The sequence below is a fragment of the Vicugna pacos genome, chromosome 13 (genome assembly GCF_048564905.1).
Source record: "Vicugna pacos chromosome 13, VicPac4, whole genome shotgun sequence".
Taxonomy (NCBI): domain Eukaryota; kingdom Metazoa; phylum Chordata; class Mammalia; order Artiodactyla; family Camelidae; genus Vicugna; species Vicugna pacos.
The window spans coordinates 53,876,305-53,893,541 of NC_132999.1; the positions used below are offsets into that span (position 1 = coordinate 53,876,305).

At 47.7% G+C, this 17,237-nt stretch overlaps 1 protein-coding gene and 1 long non-coding RNA gene across 2 annotated transcripts; both read left to right on the top strand.

The window, feature by feature from the left end:
• Nucleotides 1–459: 459 nt before the first annotated feature.
• On the top strand, nucleotides 460–2,566 carry LOC140700963 (uncharacterized). Its single transcript, XR_012079727.1, has 2 exons — nucleotides 460–1,161; nucleotides 1,546–2,566. It is a non-coding gene; the product is annotated as an uncharacterized lncRNA (long non-coding RNA).
• Nucleotides 2,567–9,674: 7,108 nt separating this feature from the next.
• Nucleotides 9,675–14,660, top strand: PLA2G2D (phospholipase A2 group IID). The gene is made up of 4 exons (XM_006197055.4): nucleotides 9,675–9,714; nucleotides 12,306–12,450; nucleotides 13,066–13,172; nucleotides 14,515–14,660. The coding sequence occupies exons 1-4, from the start codon at nucleotides 9,675–9,677 to the stop codon at nucleotides 14,658–14,660; spliced, it is 438 nt and encodes a 145-aa protein (XP_006197117.1).
• The last annotated feature ends 2,577 nt before the right edge of the window (nucleotides 14,661–17,237 follow it).

Consider the following 17,237-nt stretch of genomic DNA (forward strand, 5'->3'; position numbering starts at 1 on the left):
TAAACAGCAGAGTTTTATTTTCTCACAGTTCTAGAAGCTGGAAGTCAGAGATCAAGGGGTCAGCAGGGTTGGTTCCTTCTGAAGCCTTTCTCCCTGGCCTGCAGATGGCCGTCTTCTCCCTGTGCCTTCACGTGGTCTGTCTCTCTGTACCTGTCTGTGTTCCAATCTCCTCTTCTTATAACGACACAAGTCATGTTAGATTAGGACCCATCCGCAAGACCTCATTTTAACTCAGTTATCTCTTTAAAGATCCTATCTGCAAATAGGTACTGGGGCCTAGGACTTCAACATATGAATCTGTGGGGGGTGGGGCGGACACAGTTCAGCCCATAACCCCACCTGTCGTCCACCTTGTCCCTATGGCCCATGGCTACGGCCCACTGGAAAAGAATCAGACTTGAGAGTGAGGCGGCTGGGACTGGTCAGTGCTCTGCTTGAGAAGTGACTTTGGCCCTTTGGTGCCCCACTAACCCCATCTGCAAATGGGACAAGTAATACCAGACAAACTGTGAGATCAGAGCCTTGTGCAAGGAAGGCATTGCTGTTCCTTATGGAGTTAATGGGGTATCCCCTGGGGCTACCCTTCTACCAGGTCTCAAGAGGCTGTGGGCCCCTCTAGCCTCTTGTCTGGCCCACATAAGTCAGCACCTCTGTAAACCCCCCAAAATAAAATCTTGCTGTTATTTTGGGGAGTCTCTGGAGGAGCCTTGGGAGCCCTCGGCTCTGTTCCCTTCCCCCGTCCCCACCTCCACAGCTGTTCATGAAGGCCTCAGCACCCAGTGGGGTCTCCCTACCCTCCAGCCTCAGAGCCACACTGAGCTCTGCACAGAGGAGAGGGCACACCCTCAGGCCCATCCCATACCATGGATTCACCCCTCTGTCCCCCATGCACTGCAGAGCCCCACCCACTAACCACGGGCTGTGCCTGGAGCATCTCCAGGTCTCACTCCACATGACTCAGGCCAAAGCCAGACAAATATCTTGGTGTCCACAGTCATCCCGGCATTCTGACTCCTCAGGAAGATCAACCCATCCCCACTGCAAATTAACTTACGCAAATTGGTGTGAAGCCCTCACCCACACCAACTAGACGAGCCACTGGGGATCTACACAGTCCAGGTTCCAACCAGCTGAAAAGTGTCTGGTCTCTCCCGGGACACGGTAAGTTCCTGGCAGGCCGGGACTTGTCTCACTCCGTCCTCTCTGCACCCACGCAACGCGCTGGGTCTGCCCGGGGGCTAGGGAATAGTGGGTGTTCAGGAAATGCCGGTCACATGGACTCATTTGCCTGGTGCCTATGGGGTTTCCTGGACATGTGGTCTTTGTCCTCCATAAACTAATACTAACAACAACAACTGCCATTACTGAGCACTTCCTGTGTGCAAGCAAAGCACTGTCTGTGCCCCATGTCTTGGAATCTTTACAAGAACTCAGATAGCTGGGCATTCTCATTTTTCTTCACCCCACTTAACAGATGAGAAAACAGAGGGGGAGTCACAATCCACATTGTGAATCTGACCCCTAAGCTTTCTTCTGAACATCTAGGCTCTGCTGCTTTCCAGCCTGATGTGGCCTTGAGGAAGGCAGCGGGGGACCGAGCCAAGTCTGAAACCCAGATGAACCTTCAAGCAATGACCATCTTGACGCTTCTGGGTGTGGAGATTTTGAGTTATTTTGAAAGTACACTCTGTGGCCCCTTGTCGGCTTGCGTCACTCCAAAGGAACTGAGAGGTCAAATTGGAAATCCCCTGCTACGTGAAACCAACTCTTATCATTTAGAAATAAGAGTCTCTAGGTCCAAGGTGTGAGGGGAGGTCAGAACTTCAGATTCCTTTTTCCTGGGAGGAGGAGTCACTAGATGCCATGAGTGACTAACCACCTACTGTGTGTCAATCACTCTACCTGTAGTCATGACAACAAGCAGGGGATGTATGATTGGTCCCATTTTCAGGTGGGAAGCCTGACGTTCAGAGAGACTAAGTAATGTAATCAATGTAATGTTAATAAGCTAGAATTCGAAGCCAGATTTGTCTGACATCAAAGTAGAAATTTCTTTCTAGTACACAACCTCAGATGTTCATAATCTAGAAGGATATCATCATCTAGAAAGACACTGGATCATCTAGAAGGATAGTGGATCGCCCAGAAGGATATCGGATCACCTAGAAGGATAGTGAATTTCCCAGAAGGATAGTGGATCGCCTAGAAGGACATCTGATCATCTAGAAGGCTAGCTGAAATACTTCAGAAAGTACTGACGTTTGAGTCCATTTGTTTTTCTCATCATCATCCTCATTATCATTTGTTATTACTTAAATTTAAGGATGCATGATATATAGAGAGAGGAAAACACACAAATCAAAAGTGAACTGCTGGATGAATTTGCACAATGTGAACACACCGATGTAACCAATATCCAAAGACAGAACATCATTAGCACCTCCAACGCCCGCTTAGTAACCCCTCCAGTCACCACGCCCCTCAATGGGTAGCTGCTGTCCTGACTTGTAAAAGCACAAATTAGCTTGACTGTTTGGGAGGTCACATAAATCTCTCTTACAACCTGTATGCTTTTGTATCCAGCTTTTTTCATTCTGCATTATGTTTGTGAGACTTTTCCTTGTTGTTGTATGTAGCTGCGGTTTCTTGATGTGGTGTTACTGAAACAGAGCAAGACCCTAGGGGGCTTTCTCCCAGGACAGACCCCCCCACTGCCCGCTGTGTCCTCCATCTGCCTCCTGTCTGTAGAAAAACTGTAGTCAAAGAATAAGTTTAATCAGAGAAATAAGAAAATACAGAAACAAATGGAAACAGTCAGGCAAAATAAAATAATAATAATAATTAAGCAAAGCCATGATTCCTCCTCAAGGGCTGCAGCTAGTATTCTGAGCCATATCCTTGGAGCTGTTTTGTAGATACTGAAACCCCCACCGGGTGGAAGAAGTTAACTCCACGATGACCAGACTGTAGCCATGACATAAGCTGCCACAATTCTGAGCACTGGCCTCAAAGAAATGGGAACAGACTGATCCTGGAGTTGAAAGTTAACTGTACTTAAAACAGTCACGATGATGCTGATCAGACCACCGCATGACCAAGTGCAGGATGACTGTCAGAGCTGACTGTGCTGTTCTGCACGCAGCCCCCTCCCTCTGCCTGTACATCCCTGAAACTCCCTTTGAAAGCTCTTGCCCACTGATTGTCGGTGGCAGGGATGGGGGGAGGCGGACAGAGAGTTGGCTTTCGGTTAGGAGTCTGCCCTAATCCCACCCCCTCCCCCTTCTCCTCCCCCATCCCTTCGGAAGATGCCAGCCTCCGGAATAAAGTGAACTTTCCTTTCTAACAACATGTGCCTCTTTTTGTACTGGCTTTCAAGTGGCGAGCAGCTGGACCTGCATTTTGGTAACATTATCCCAGAGTAGCTTCACCACCATTTACATTCTCAGTAGACAGACACTGGGTGTTTTCCAGTTGTTTAATCCATCTGCTTTAGTTCTGCCTTGGTGCAGCTGGAGAAAAGTGGGTCACTCTCCCACAAAGGTATCTCAAATCTCTCCCTCCCACTTCTCCCTCTGCCAGAGCGGATCAGAGATGCAGCTCAGAAGACCCAGAGGAAACCTAGCTTCTTTAAATTTCCTCTTATCCTGCAAACCTTCAGTCATTCTGAGCTGTGTCGCTAATCCCCTCTGGTAGGTTTCATCGTGGATGGAATCCAGGCAATGGGACCACTTGGTACATGGGGCTTTACAGGGAGGGATGTGTCGAGGGGAGGACTCTGGCCACTGGCTGAGAAGACTGCTCTCACCCCATGGGGGTGTCTCCTGGGAGGTAAGGGGCAGTGAGGCTGGGGGCAGCAGGCTCCAAGCTCTGCCAGCTCTTCTCATTTCCACCTCCATCTATATTAGGAAGGCAAGAAAGTACCGCAGAGCCCCTGGGTAGCAATGACTCATCTGAAAAATGGGGATTAGGGCAGTACCTACTCACATTTACTATTTGTGAACCACTTAGAACAGTGCCCAGAACATAGTAAGGGCAGCTCTGGCAGACCTATATACTAACCCACATTCTGACATGTGTCTGCTGTGTGACCTTGGGCAAGTTTCTAACCTCTCTGAGCCCCAGTAGATGGTAACTATTCTTCATAGAATTTGCACTGCAGCATCTAAGCCCTTTCCTGCTCCTTTGTGTCCACAACTGGAGATCTTGATGGAATGCGGCCTAACAGTGTCACCAAGTGTCTTTCCCGTTGTTTCAAGGGACATGAAAACACAGACTTGCTGACAAATCTCAAGAATTGATGAGGCCCAACTATTATATGTTGTTGATGGAACCAGAAGCAAGGGGGTTTCTAAATTCCTACTAACTTTAGAAAAAGGAAGTCTCCTAAGAATTCTTCCATCTTCTGATTCAGCAATTTCACTTCTGGAAATCTACTCTGAAGAAATCCTCCTTTTAAAAATAGACAAAGGTTTATCGTCATCGTGCTATCAACCACAATGAACAATGGTGACCTAAAATTCATAATTAGAGAAAAATCAATCAGTAGAAACAGATCTAGAAATGACCTGAATGATAGAAATAGTAAAGATACCAAGACAGTCATTATGACTATATTCTATATGTTTAAGAAGACAGAGGAAAGTTGAATGTGTTAATTAGAAAAATAGACATTAAAAAAAAAAAGGTCAAATTTCTAGAGAGAAAAAAATACATGGAGATGATAGAGTAGATAGGATTGATACAGGAAAAAAATGTGGGGCGAGAGGATGGCTGTGCCCCAGGTCTCAGCTGAGTGTCTGGGATGCACCCCACCAAGTGTGGGTCCTTGGCTTCACACAGGAAAGAATTCAAGAGTGAGCCACAGCTGAGTAAAGGTAGATTTATTTACAGAGATGCACACTCTCATAGACAGAGTGCAGGCCGTCTCAGAAGGCAAGAGAAAGGCCACAATGTGTGAAGGTTGGGTGCTCAGTTTAAAGTAAAATTATATACATAGGCCATAGACAGAGTGTGGTCTGTCTTACTCAGAAGGGAGAGTGGCCATGAGATGTGGGGGCTGTTAGTTTTTATGGGCTCGGTTATTTCATATGCTACCAAATGGGAGGATTATTCCAACTACTTTGGGGAAGGGGCTGGGATTCCCAGGAATTGGGCACCGCCCACTTTTTGACCTTCTATGGTTAGCGTCGGAACTGTCATGGTGCCTGTGGGTGTGTTACTTACTGTGTTAATATATTACAATGAGCGTATAATGAAGCTCAAGGTCTACTGGAAGTCAAATCTCCTGCCATCTTGGGCCTCAAGGTCTGTTGGGAGTTGAATCTCCTGCCATCTTGGTGTTAATTGCTGTGTCATTCTTTGGAATGGCCATGCCCTGCCCCCTTCCTTCCTGTCTCAGGATGAACAACAGATTAGACAATGCAAAAGAAGAGATTAGTTATTTGTTCTGTTTATTATAAGCTGTGATGATACAGATGAAATGATGATGGTGATGGGAGGAACCATAGATAACATTTATTGATCTCTGCTACAGACTAAGCTCTATTCACATATCATCTCATTATTAATCCTCATAACAAGTCTATGAAGTAGGTGTTATTGTAACTGAGCAGGACCCTATGGGGCTTTCCTGGGACAGATCTCCTCATGACCTCTGCCTGCCTCTTGTTTGTAGAAAAACTTTTAACTTCCTTGGCCTTTCCCAAATTCCAAAGAATACACTGAATCAGAGAAGTGAGAAAAGGCAAAAATAAAGGAAAACAGCCAAGCAAGACAAAATAATCACAGTTTAGCCATGAAACAAAGTCAAGGACCTTTAGTTCCTCCTCAAGGGCTGTAGATAATATTCCGAGCCAAATCCTTTGAGCTGTTTTGCAGATATCGAAATCACCAAGTGGAAGAAGTTAACTGTAAGCTTCCCACAAGCACGTAGACACCAGACAAATTGGAACCATAAGGTTGGTGATGTTGACTCCTGATGACCTCACCACCAACCAGTCAGAAGAATGCCCATGAGCTGATCACACACCATGCAACCCCCTCTCCCACACCCTGTCTTTAAAAACCTTTCCCTGAAAGCCATGGGGGAATTCAGGCCTTTTGAGCACTAGCTGCCTGGGCTCCTTGCTTGGTGCCCTGAAATAAATGCTGTACTTTCCTTCACCACAACCCGGTGTCAGTAGACTGGCTTTACTGCAAGCGGGCCAGCGGACCCCAGGTTGGTTCGGTAACACTATCGTCACCTCATTTCACACAGGAGGGAGCAGAGGGCATGGAGCTGAGCAGCTTTTTCCTGGTGAAGCTGCTGGAACGCTGGGGTGGCACACTGGGTTTGAGTTCCTCCTCCTGGCCTCTCCATCTCCACGTGATGCTACATAACTCTATTGCAGTCACCATGATGGCATTGTCTCCGTGGGTGACACTTGGTGTGGTGTGCTGTGTGCACGTGGCCTCTAATCTCCACTACAATCAGAAGAGGGAGGTACTGTTGCCCCCTCAATGTCCCTGTTCTGCAAATGAGGAAACCAAGGTTCATGGAGCGGAAGTAATTTGCCCAGGGTCCCATAGCTGGTAACGGAAGGAGCAAGGGTTTGAACGAGGTCCCTTCCATCTCAAAATCAACCCTTCAGCTGCACCGCAGGGCCTGTGCAGGTGTCCAGGACGGCTGTTTCTGAAGCACCTTTGCAGCACTGCTATCACATCTTCTTTCCTGTTAGGGAAAAGCCTTCTGGAATCAACAGAGTTCCTGGCTACTTTTGCACCTGCCCAAATAATGCCAGCTTGGGGGAAGCTGGGGCTCTGGAAGGTAGCGAAACACCCCACCAAGAGCCCAGATCTAGAAGACTGTACAGGATGATCCCACATAGGTAAGAGCAGAAGGGAATGACTATTGACCACACATGGGAGGCATGTCAAAGAATATGCCAGAGACATTTTGTTTGCCCGCTGCTTAACCATTTTGAGTGTGAATTCTTTTCTCATGTATGAGGTGTCAGTTGGTGACTGAGTCAAGGAACAAAGGAAAACTCTACTGAAAAGAGAGAGGGAAGGGAACCCTTCTACACTGTTGGTGAGAATGTAATTTCGTGCAGCTATTATGGAAAACACTACAGAGCTACCTTAAAAAACTAAAAATAGACTTAGCCTAGGGTCCAGCAATCCCACTCCTGGGCATATATCCGAAGAAAATTCTAATTTGAAAAGATACATGTACCCCAGTGTTCATAGAAGCACTATTTACAACAGCCAAGACGTGGAAGCAACCTAAATGTCATCAACAAATGACTGGATAAAGAGATTGTGGTATACATATATATATAGTGGAATAATACTCAATCATAAAAAGAATGGTATAATGTCATCTGCATCAACATGATGGACTTCTAAGTAAGGTAAGCCAGAAAGAGAAAGAAAAGTACCATATGATATCACTTATATGTGGAATCTAAAAAAAAAAAGGTCACAAGTGAACTTATTTACAAAACAGAGACAGACTCACAGACATAGGAAAAAGACTTGTGGTTATCAGGGGGTAAATGGGGTGAGGAGGGATACATTGGGAGTTTGTGATTTGCAGATACTAACTACTATATATAAAATAGATAAACAGCAAGGACCTACTGCATAGCACAGGAAACTATATTCAATACCTTATAATAGCCTATAAGGATAAAGAATATGAAAAGGAATATGTATATGTATGTATATAACTGAATCACTATGCTGTACACCAGAAATTAGCACTACATTGTAAATCGACTACACTTCAGTAAAAAAGCAAAACAAAACAAAAAAGAGAAAGAAAAGAGAGTGGGAAGAGGGCTGGGGAGGGGGAGCAATCCCCAGCAGTGACACACTTTTTGGGGGTGAACTGATTAGATGGCAGTAGAGTCCTTGAATAGCCATCTAACAGGAGTGGAAGAAATCCAGTTTCTGTTCTCATGGATTCTCTATTACACCTTGGAGATTTACTGCTGGAGCTCCTGTGACACAGACCGTCCCTTTGTAATGCCATGTGTGTCCTGCCATCAGCACCTCCACCCTAGTCAGGCTGAGTCCACACCATTTGCCTCATTATGACCTGCAAACGGGGTCAGACCTCCTGCAGGGTAAGTTGCCAACACATGTCACTTGTCTTCAAACTGTGTGTGTGCTTTGACTCAGCAAGTCCACTTAAGCAGTAAATCCTATAGGAACAGTTCTAGACAGGAACTGAGATTGAACCTCAAGGATTTCTTTCACTGAACCACTGTACAATCTAGAATAGTACAAAATTGGAAATAACTGATATGCCCAGCAACAGGGGATTCAGTAAATGAATAGCATAGTCATGTAATGGAATACAAGGCTGCCTTTCAAAATGTTTCTGCAGAAGAATATTTAACATAGAAATATGTTCAAGTTATATTAGTTAAGTCAACAGATATTGTGCTACCTTCAAAGTACTACCTGTAACATTTTCCTAATTTGGTCAGGGAAAAGTGTGGAAAGATATATATAGCAATAGAACCAGAAGGACATACACCAAAATGTTAATGGTGGAAACAATGTGAGTGCCCAGCAACGGATGAATGGATAAAGAAGACATCACATGTGTGTATATGTGTGTGTGTGTGTGTGTGTGTGTGTGTGTGTATGTATGTGTGTGTATATATATATATTAATTTATATAATTAATATATATATTTTTATATATATATATAAAATCACAAAGGAACATTATGCAGCCATGAGAAGGACATTCTGCCATTTGTGACAACATGGATGGGCCTTGAGGGCATTATGCTAAGTGAGACGTCAGATAAAGACAAATACCATATGATACCACTTATATGTGGAAATTAAAACTGCCAAGCATATAAAAATAGAGTAAAATGGTGGTTACCAGGAAGTGGGAGGTGGGGAGCGACAGGACAAATGTTCTTTAACGGTACCAACTTGCAACAAGTAGTAAATAAGTCCCAGAGACTTATTTCACAGTGCAGTGAGCACAGACAACCATACGCTATTACAATCACCAAACCTGCTAAGAGACAAGAGCTTAATTATTCCAACCACTAAAAAGAAATTATAATTATGTGACGTGGTAGAGGTGCTAACCATTGCTGCAATGGCGCTCGTATTATAATATGTAAATTATCAAATTAATATGCTGTGCACCTTAAATTTCCACAATGTTACACGTCAATTAGATTTTAAATGTTAAAAAGTTAATGGTGCTTAATGGGGTCACAAGTAATTTTAGATTTCTTCTTCTTGTTTATGTTTTCTAAATCTTCCATGCTGAACATTTTGTTTTGCAATCGCAACATTTAAAAAAAAAGATATTAATAGATAAACAAGATTACACTGTATAGCACAGGGAAAGATGCACAAAATGTTATGATAAATCACAGAGAAAAAAATGTGACAATGAGTGTGTATATGTCCATGAATGACTGAAAAATTGTGCTGAACACTGGAATTTGACACAACACTGTAAAATGATTATGAATCAATAAAAAAAAAGATATTAAAAACAAAAATACTAAAATTCCCCATTGCCAGAAAGAGGAAACAGAAAGAACATGGGTGAGCTTTACCGGAGCTGGAGCTCGGAGGGCTGCGTCTAATATAAGGGGCCGCCAGCAGGGACGGGGACTTCCAGCTGCTGCTTCCACTGCTCTGTTGGGATCATGGAACTTCCCCTGCTGTGTATGCTGGCGGTGTTTGCTGGTAAGTGGGGACAGGACCCGCAGCTGGGAAGGGAGGGAGGGAAGTAGGTATGCCCTGTATCTCTTTCCTATTCTGAGCTGCTGCTCTGGTCCCCACTGGCCTGGCTTCCCAGTCCCCAACTCTTTGGCCCCCTTGCAAGGAGTCATCAGCAGCTGTCAGTCCCCTGGAAAAGTGGCTTTGGCCAGAGAGCTCTAGGTGGCCAAGCTGTGCGGCATGCCTCTGGACTGATGGGAAGGCATGAAACTGGAGGTTCAGAAACTGGGGTCCTGCTGAGCGGATGCCTTTGGTACTTCGAATGCAAATTACAGAAATGGATCTGCATCTCTCTGTCCCTTTGACCAGACAATCTCTTGCATATGCTATGTTTTTAGAATTCTTTTGTGTTTATTATCTTCCTTGAACCTGGGAAGAGGGTTCTGTTGATTGTTGAGCAGTTTCCATCTGAATGGAAACTTTTTACAGTTTTACAAATGTAAAAATGTGTCCCCTACAAACTGGTGGTTTTGTTTCTTGATCCATCATCTCCAAAAATGTGATTTTAGAAAGGATTTTCATTTTTAAATGTGGTTTTATGTTATTTGGAGACTCCCAAATTCTTGAGAGGAACACATCTCCAGGGTTACAGTGAAAACAACTAAGAAAGTTACAATCAAGCTACAGAAATTCATCTCTCAGACCCTAAGAGACAATACAGTGCAGAGATTAAATACACAGATGTACCTGCCTTCAGACATTGACCTAACCCATCATCTCCTGGCAGTATGACCTTGGCCAAGTCACCCTACCTCTCTGTGTTTGCTTCTGTAAAGTGGGCCTGATAGCACCTTCTTCACTGGATTGTTGGAAGGACTTCAATGAGAAAACATATACAAAGTGTTTAGCAAGCACAGGTAAGAGTAAGCGAGTGATAGCTTAGCGCAGAGCACGTGCACGAGGCGGTAGTGGTGTTGCTCCTGCCCCTGTGGCTAATCCTTGTGAGAGCATCCCCCTCAGCATCCCCCTCAGTGGCAGCCGAGGATGGAAAAGGCTACCAGGGAAGGAACTGCTGTCAAGCCAAACCAGTGCACCAAAGCCCTCCTGACCACGGGATGAATCCCTCAATTTCTCAGGGCTGGGTGACCTCACTGTAAAATTTTAAGAAGCCAGGCTACCCAAAAGCACTCTGGATCAAGGCTGAATTTATTGTTTGCCTGGCAAGGGAAAGCTGCATGATTCAGCTGTAAGTTTACTTGGGTAGCTATTTCTAAGCTGAAATAGAAAGGACTAGATTTAGGGCAGAAGAGGGGATGGAGGTACATCCAAAAGGTGAGATTCTCAGTTCAGGTCCCTGGTTGGTCTGCGTAACTGTCTTGGCAGTGAACTGCTTTCAGGTGCCTTCTCGCCGAATCCCAGATTCCAGAGGGCCTGGGATCATTCCTCAGCGTGGTCAAAGCTTAGCAAGATTTCTCTTTAACACCCGAACAGCTAGAGCCACTGTGTCAAACAGGAGTGGTAACAAGGATCCCCACACACTGGGGACACGACCTGCCTGCAAGTCCCAGACACCACCAGTCACTTTTAGCTGCAGCCCAAGACAAACAACCTGCCTGTGATCTCACCCTTGGTCCACTGCTTGAGTTCATCCTACCCTCCCCTTCCCACCCCACCGTCCCCCAAATTTGGGGCTCACCTCTGGTTTATTACTTACTTCATTTGCATATGGAGCTTTCATTGTAACATCATTTACTTGAGATGGGGGGGCAGGGCTCCAAAACTAGGGTCACCCGAAGGGGCCTTCCCAGCCCAGTCTCCCCGGGATCCTGGGGTCCATCTGTGCTCTTGGATCATCACCCGATGTTGCACGCGAGGACATTCCAGTCCTCTTCTTATCTTGTCTGTTTCTTCCAAACTCTCCCCTGAAATCATTGACTTAATATATTTTATTTCTCCTAACTCAACATAATACATTCCTCTCCCCCCATAAAATAAATTCCCCTTATGATCAATTCTAATCAACAGATATTATGACTAAAATGAAAAACATCCATAAAAATCGTTTCCAAATTACACTGCTTCCCAGGGAGCCATGCATGCTCTTTAACGTGTGGATTTCTCTGCAGTGGGGGAAATGTAAGAGGAAAAATGAGCCTTCCTATTACGGAATGTAAACTCAATGCCCAGAGACAGAGAACAGAACCAGACTGCCTTGGGTTTCCATCCTGGCTCCTCAATTTACCAACCACTAAGACCTGGAGCAAGTTTCTTAGCCTCACTCTGTTCATCTCTAAAATGGGGATTAGCAGATAAAAACTATTATATATAAAATAGATTAACAACAAGTTTCTCTGTATAGCACAGGGAACTACATTCAATATCTTGTAATAACCTATAATGTATCACTATGCTGTACACCAAAAACTAACCCATCACTGTAAATCAACAGGTCACTGCATGACAAGATGCGTCATAAGCACTCACCAACTACTGAATATTTTTAATAGCCATAGTGTTTGTTATCCAAGGTCGTTGGTTTGGTCCAGGCAGGGCAGAGGTGCCAGGCTTGCGGCCCTCCGAGATTCATACCCTCTCCTTGTGGCCGGGCTCCTTGGCAGGTGTGATTCCAGCCCAGAGCAGCATCCTGAATCTGAACAAGATGGTCAAACAAGTGACCGGGAAGATAGCAGTCTTCTCCTACTGGCCTTACGGCTGTCACTGCGGACTTGGTGGCAGAGGCCAGCCCAAAGATGCCACAGACTGGTAACCCCTTCCTGGGCAGGCCCCTGGTGGGCAGTCCTGCCCTGCCCCCGCCCGAGGACACACCCCTGTCCCCTCCACCCATGTATTCATTTTGTACTATGTGCTAGGAACTCAGGTGAGCTCCAACACAGTCCCAGCCCTTCTGGAAGGTTCTCCAGAGTCTCTGAACACCCGCCTTGTTCTCCCCACCCCTAACCTTTGCGCATTGTTTTTAAAAAGTCTCACCTCTTTTTACCATGGTCTTATTTTCACAACAACCCTAGGGATCAGCCAGAGAAGGGATGAGAGCCAGCCAGGCCCAGGGAGAGCCCCTCATCCACCACTTACAGGCTGTGTGATCTTGGGCCAGTGGCTTGACCTCCCAGTCTCAGTTTCCTCATCTGTGAAATGGGGATAATACTTGTACCTCCATCACAGCAGGGTAGAGAGGACTCAGAGAGAATTCATAGATAGGACAGGTACCTGGTTCACAGGAAGCACTCAATAGTTGTTAGCTAGAAAAAAGACTAGACCCCTGTTGGCCTTGATTCTTCCAAGGTGGGCACGGGGTTTCTGCTCTGGGGCAGGGACAGGCAGAGAGACCCAAGTCAGCCAACCCCTGTCTTCTCCTTCCAGGTGCTGCCATGCCCATGACTGCTGCTACCATCACCTGAAGTACCACAAATGCCATACCCACTGGGACCACTACAGCTACACCTTCTCCCAGGGGGACGTCCAGTGCTGTGAGTGTCCTAGCCTTGGGGTTGGAGCTGGAGGCCAAGGAAGAGAGTTCTAGCACACGTTGCCTTCCTATGCTGTGTGACAATGCACAAGATACTCGACCTCTCTGTTTCTCTCATGTGTCTGAGGGCAGTAGCTGGGCACTGGAGGAGGGGCAGGAATGGGGCTGGGGGTATGGAGAGGTCCAATGGAGAGTTTGACCCCTTCAGGATCTGGAAGGCTGGCTGGCCTCAGCTTGGATCCCAGACCCACCACTGACTGCCCAGCTGTGTGACCTTGAACACATTGCTTGACTTCTCTGAACCTCAGTCTCCTCATCTGGAAACTCAGGCTGATAACAGTACTCCACCCGCTAAAGTTAATTCAAGGTCTATAATGAGAGCAGACAGAACGAGCCTCGGAGACGCCCGCTGCCAATGCACACTCGATAGGTTACCCGGGGTTACTGCAACTATTGTCATCATCATGGGTCCTCATAGCAGCCCTGCCAGGAGGCAGCTCTGCTCCGATGGTCTCCATTTTACAGACAAGGAAACTGAGACTAGAGTGAAGTGTTTGCTCAGGGTCACAGAGCTGCAAATGATGAAGCCTGGGCGGTCACCCAGGTCACCCGACCCCCGGGTCCATGCGTGGAGAAAGGCACCAGGTCCCAGGGCTGGGAATTGAATGGGCTCATCACAGCTGCCACTGTTAATGATAATAATAACAGTAACAGCCAACATTTATCGAGCACCTACTATGTACTGGAAGCTCTGCCTTCTTACTTGAATTCTCACAACAGCCCCTAAGGCAGCCCGTCTTATCCCCATTTTATAGCATCAGGGTCCCTCTTTCCTCAGAGTCTTGGCACATACTGTTCCATCTGCCTGGAACAGTCCCCTCCTTCACCCTGGCTTTCCGTAGTGGGAGCAGACCCTTCCAATCTCAGCTCAAATGGCTCTTGACACTTGACATCTCGTAGCCCCTGCGTTGTTCCTTACCCCCTCGCGGCACAGTTGGCAACACTCGTTTCTGTGGTTCTCAAATATCTGCCGCCCTAATGGGAGTGTGATCCTCACATGTCCATTTTGTTCAGTCCTCTCCCTCCAGTGCCTGCCACCGGAGAGGTGCTCAACTGTTTTTTAAATGGATAAAAAAATAAACAAAGGAGCAATGGCCCATGGGGACACATCATGGCACGTGCCCAAGGTCACGCAGCTAGGGTCAAAGAAGCTGGGAAGGGTGCGTGACAGCTGAGCAAGGACCAGGCTGCCTTCAGAGGCTCCCTCCCAGGACCCTGACCCACCCCTGCTCTGTCCCGGGGAGGGACGGTCGGTCGCTGAGCCCTCCTCTTCTACCCCGCAGCTGACAAGGGGGGCTGGTGTGAGCAGCAGCTGTGCGCCTGTGACAAGGAGGTGGCCTTCTGCCTGCGGCGGAACCTGGACACCTATAAGAAGCACCTGCGTTACTACTGGCGGCCCCGCTGCAAGGGCCAGACCCCCAATTGCTAGCAAAGCCCAGTCTGCGGTGCCGCGCCCCCTGCCCCGTTCCTCCTCGGCATCTTCAGTTCTGTAAGTCCAGCAAGGTTGCTAGCACCCCTACCCTCGGATCTAACGCCTGAACCAGCCTGGATCCTTTAAAACACTCCCAGGAAGAAGGACGGTCTTGGCTTCCCCCCTCCCCCCCACCCCTCAACTTGCCTCTTGGACCTTCTAAATCTTCCTAGTCAAGGCAGCAGCTGTCTCCTCTGAGGGTGGATGGGGATCTTAGGAAAAGCCAAGTCCAGGAGCCCCCAGGGATGGTGCCAAAGCAGCAGGTGCTGGGGAGGGTGGGGTCTGGGGGCCAATGTGTCACAGGCTGTCTCTCCACTGCTACTCACCAGGACCCCCTACCCAGGGTCCCATCCCTCCAATACACTATCCTAGCTGCAGCCCACCTGGCCTCTCTGAAGGGTGATATTGATCTTTCTGCCCACGTGATCCTACTTCTTAAGACCCCAAGGCCCTGCACGGCCCAGGATGCGGCTTCTCGCAGGAGTCTGGTGCCCGCACTGGCTGGTGCCGAGTCCCTCTCCCACAACTGGGCTTGAAGGTCCTTGTGGGTGGGGCCCATGTCTGTCTTGGACTCAGTTGCTTCTCTGGTGCCCAAAACAGTGCCCGGAACTCAGAAGGGGCTTGGCAAATACATCTCGAGGGAAGAGCTGAAGGAAGACGCTCACTTCCATTGCTTCGGTCACCAGGTCCCCAGGCACAGACCACATGTTCTCCAATCACTCTTTCCTCTCCTACTGCCTGGCATTTGCTGGCTGGACTTCTGCAGAATGTTCCACTGGCCTGCTGTCTCTAGGTGGCTAAGCCTGTGGCTAAGCCAACCCCAGGCCCCTCAGGCCCAAGGGCTCCCCCAGTCCTTTATGCGTCTGGGATTGCCAAGCTCTAGCTTGAGTGGCATGCATTTGCCCGGACTTCTCTGACCTCCTGTGACTAGGCTGGAGCTCCTGGAGGAAGGATGGAGGCCGGGTCAGTCTCATCTTTGCTTCCGCTGCTCCCCCACAGAATAGGTGCTCAGTCGAAGCTTTTGGGTCCAAGGATCCCATAATGGAGAGATGGAGGTGGTGGCAGGTGATGTTGGTGTCCCACCCAGACCCCTCCTGGCCCAGCCTTTCAACCCCCAGCTAAGCCAGGTGCTGGCTGCCAAGTGCTCTCATCTGCATCCTTCTCTTGAGGGTTGCCCTTGGCTTCGGGGAGCTCCTGTGCCCATTGCCCACCCCACCCCACTCTGCACATCTCTAACCAATGAATAGGAAGAACAACACCACGGAGGGCATAACTGCCTCCCCCGCCCACTCCATGCAGGGCCATTTGGTGGTACACTTCGTGCCCCGGAGCTCCTCGAGGGATCAGGTAGTTGTCTGGAACCACCTCTCTGCTTGCTTTGTCCCCTGGCCTGGCCTGTTCTCCTTGTTCCTGTACAGGTGTCTCCCAAGAGCACTCCCTCCATCAATCATTCCCTTGCCCAAGAATCCCCACCTCAGGCTTGGCTTCTAGGGAAACTGCCTTTAGATGGATGGATGGATGGGTAACAATTTCATATAAGGAGCCCCAATCTGTCATTCATCTGTGATTAGCCGTGTTTCCAGCTACAGGGCTGGGGCACCGGGAGCCACCCTCACCCTCCGGCCCATGACACGCGTATGTGAAACAGCCAGCTGAGTGGTTTTCCTCCCTTGTGAAGCTCAGTGGCTCATGCCAGGCAATGTAATAGGAATTAAGAACTATGGGCATTGGGTTCGAATTCCAGTTATGCCACTGACCAGCCATGTGACCTTATGTGAGAAATCTGTTTCCTCTTGTGTGATGTTTAGATGGAAACAAGAAGAACATATGTATTAAGAACTTCATGTATTAAGATTAATGAGTATTATGCTCCTAACACAGCGCCTGGCACACGGTACTCCCTCTTTAAACGTTCGTGTATTACTATTATTGTTGTTGTTGTTGTCTTTATGCAGTGACCGAATCTGAAGTCCCCCCACAATCCACCAGGAGGAGAAAATAGGTCATCAGTGCTCCCCCTCTTTCCACCTAGTTCCCGCACGACCAGCCAAGCTGTGTATGTTAGATCCTGATGCACGATGTCCATTTATTCAAGACACACGGGCAAGAGCTGGCGACCCGCCTTGCCCATCAGAGCTCCCGTGCGCCAGGCTCTGTGACTTTGTGACGATGTTAGCATTGGCAGGTATAGACTTTATTTTTCCCATTTTACAGTTGAACTGCCTGAGGCTCAGAATGGGGACAGGAATTTCCACAGTTTCCACAACCAGCAAAAGGCAGAGCCAGGATCCGGCCCTGGACTCTTCCGACTCTGCTCCCTGGTTCCCCGTCCCATTTGTACTAATCAGGAAGCTTCCAGCCAAAAACTGACTCAATGAATTTCAACAACGAGGGCATATATGACCTCACATGATAAAACATCCAGGAGGAAGGTGGCTCTTTAGTGGTTTGATGATGTCATCAGTGCCAGTTTCTTTCCTGGTCTTGGCCGGCCACCCTCACTCTGCTGGTTTTGCCCTCTGGGCAGCTCCCCTC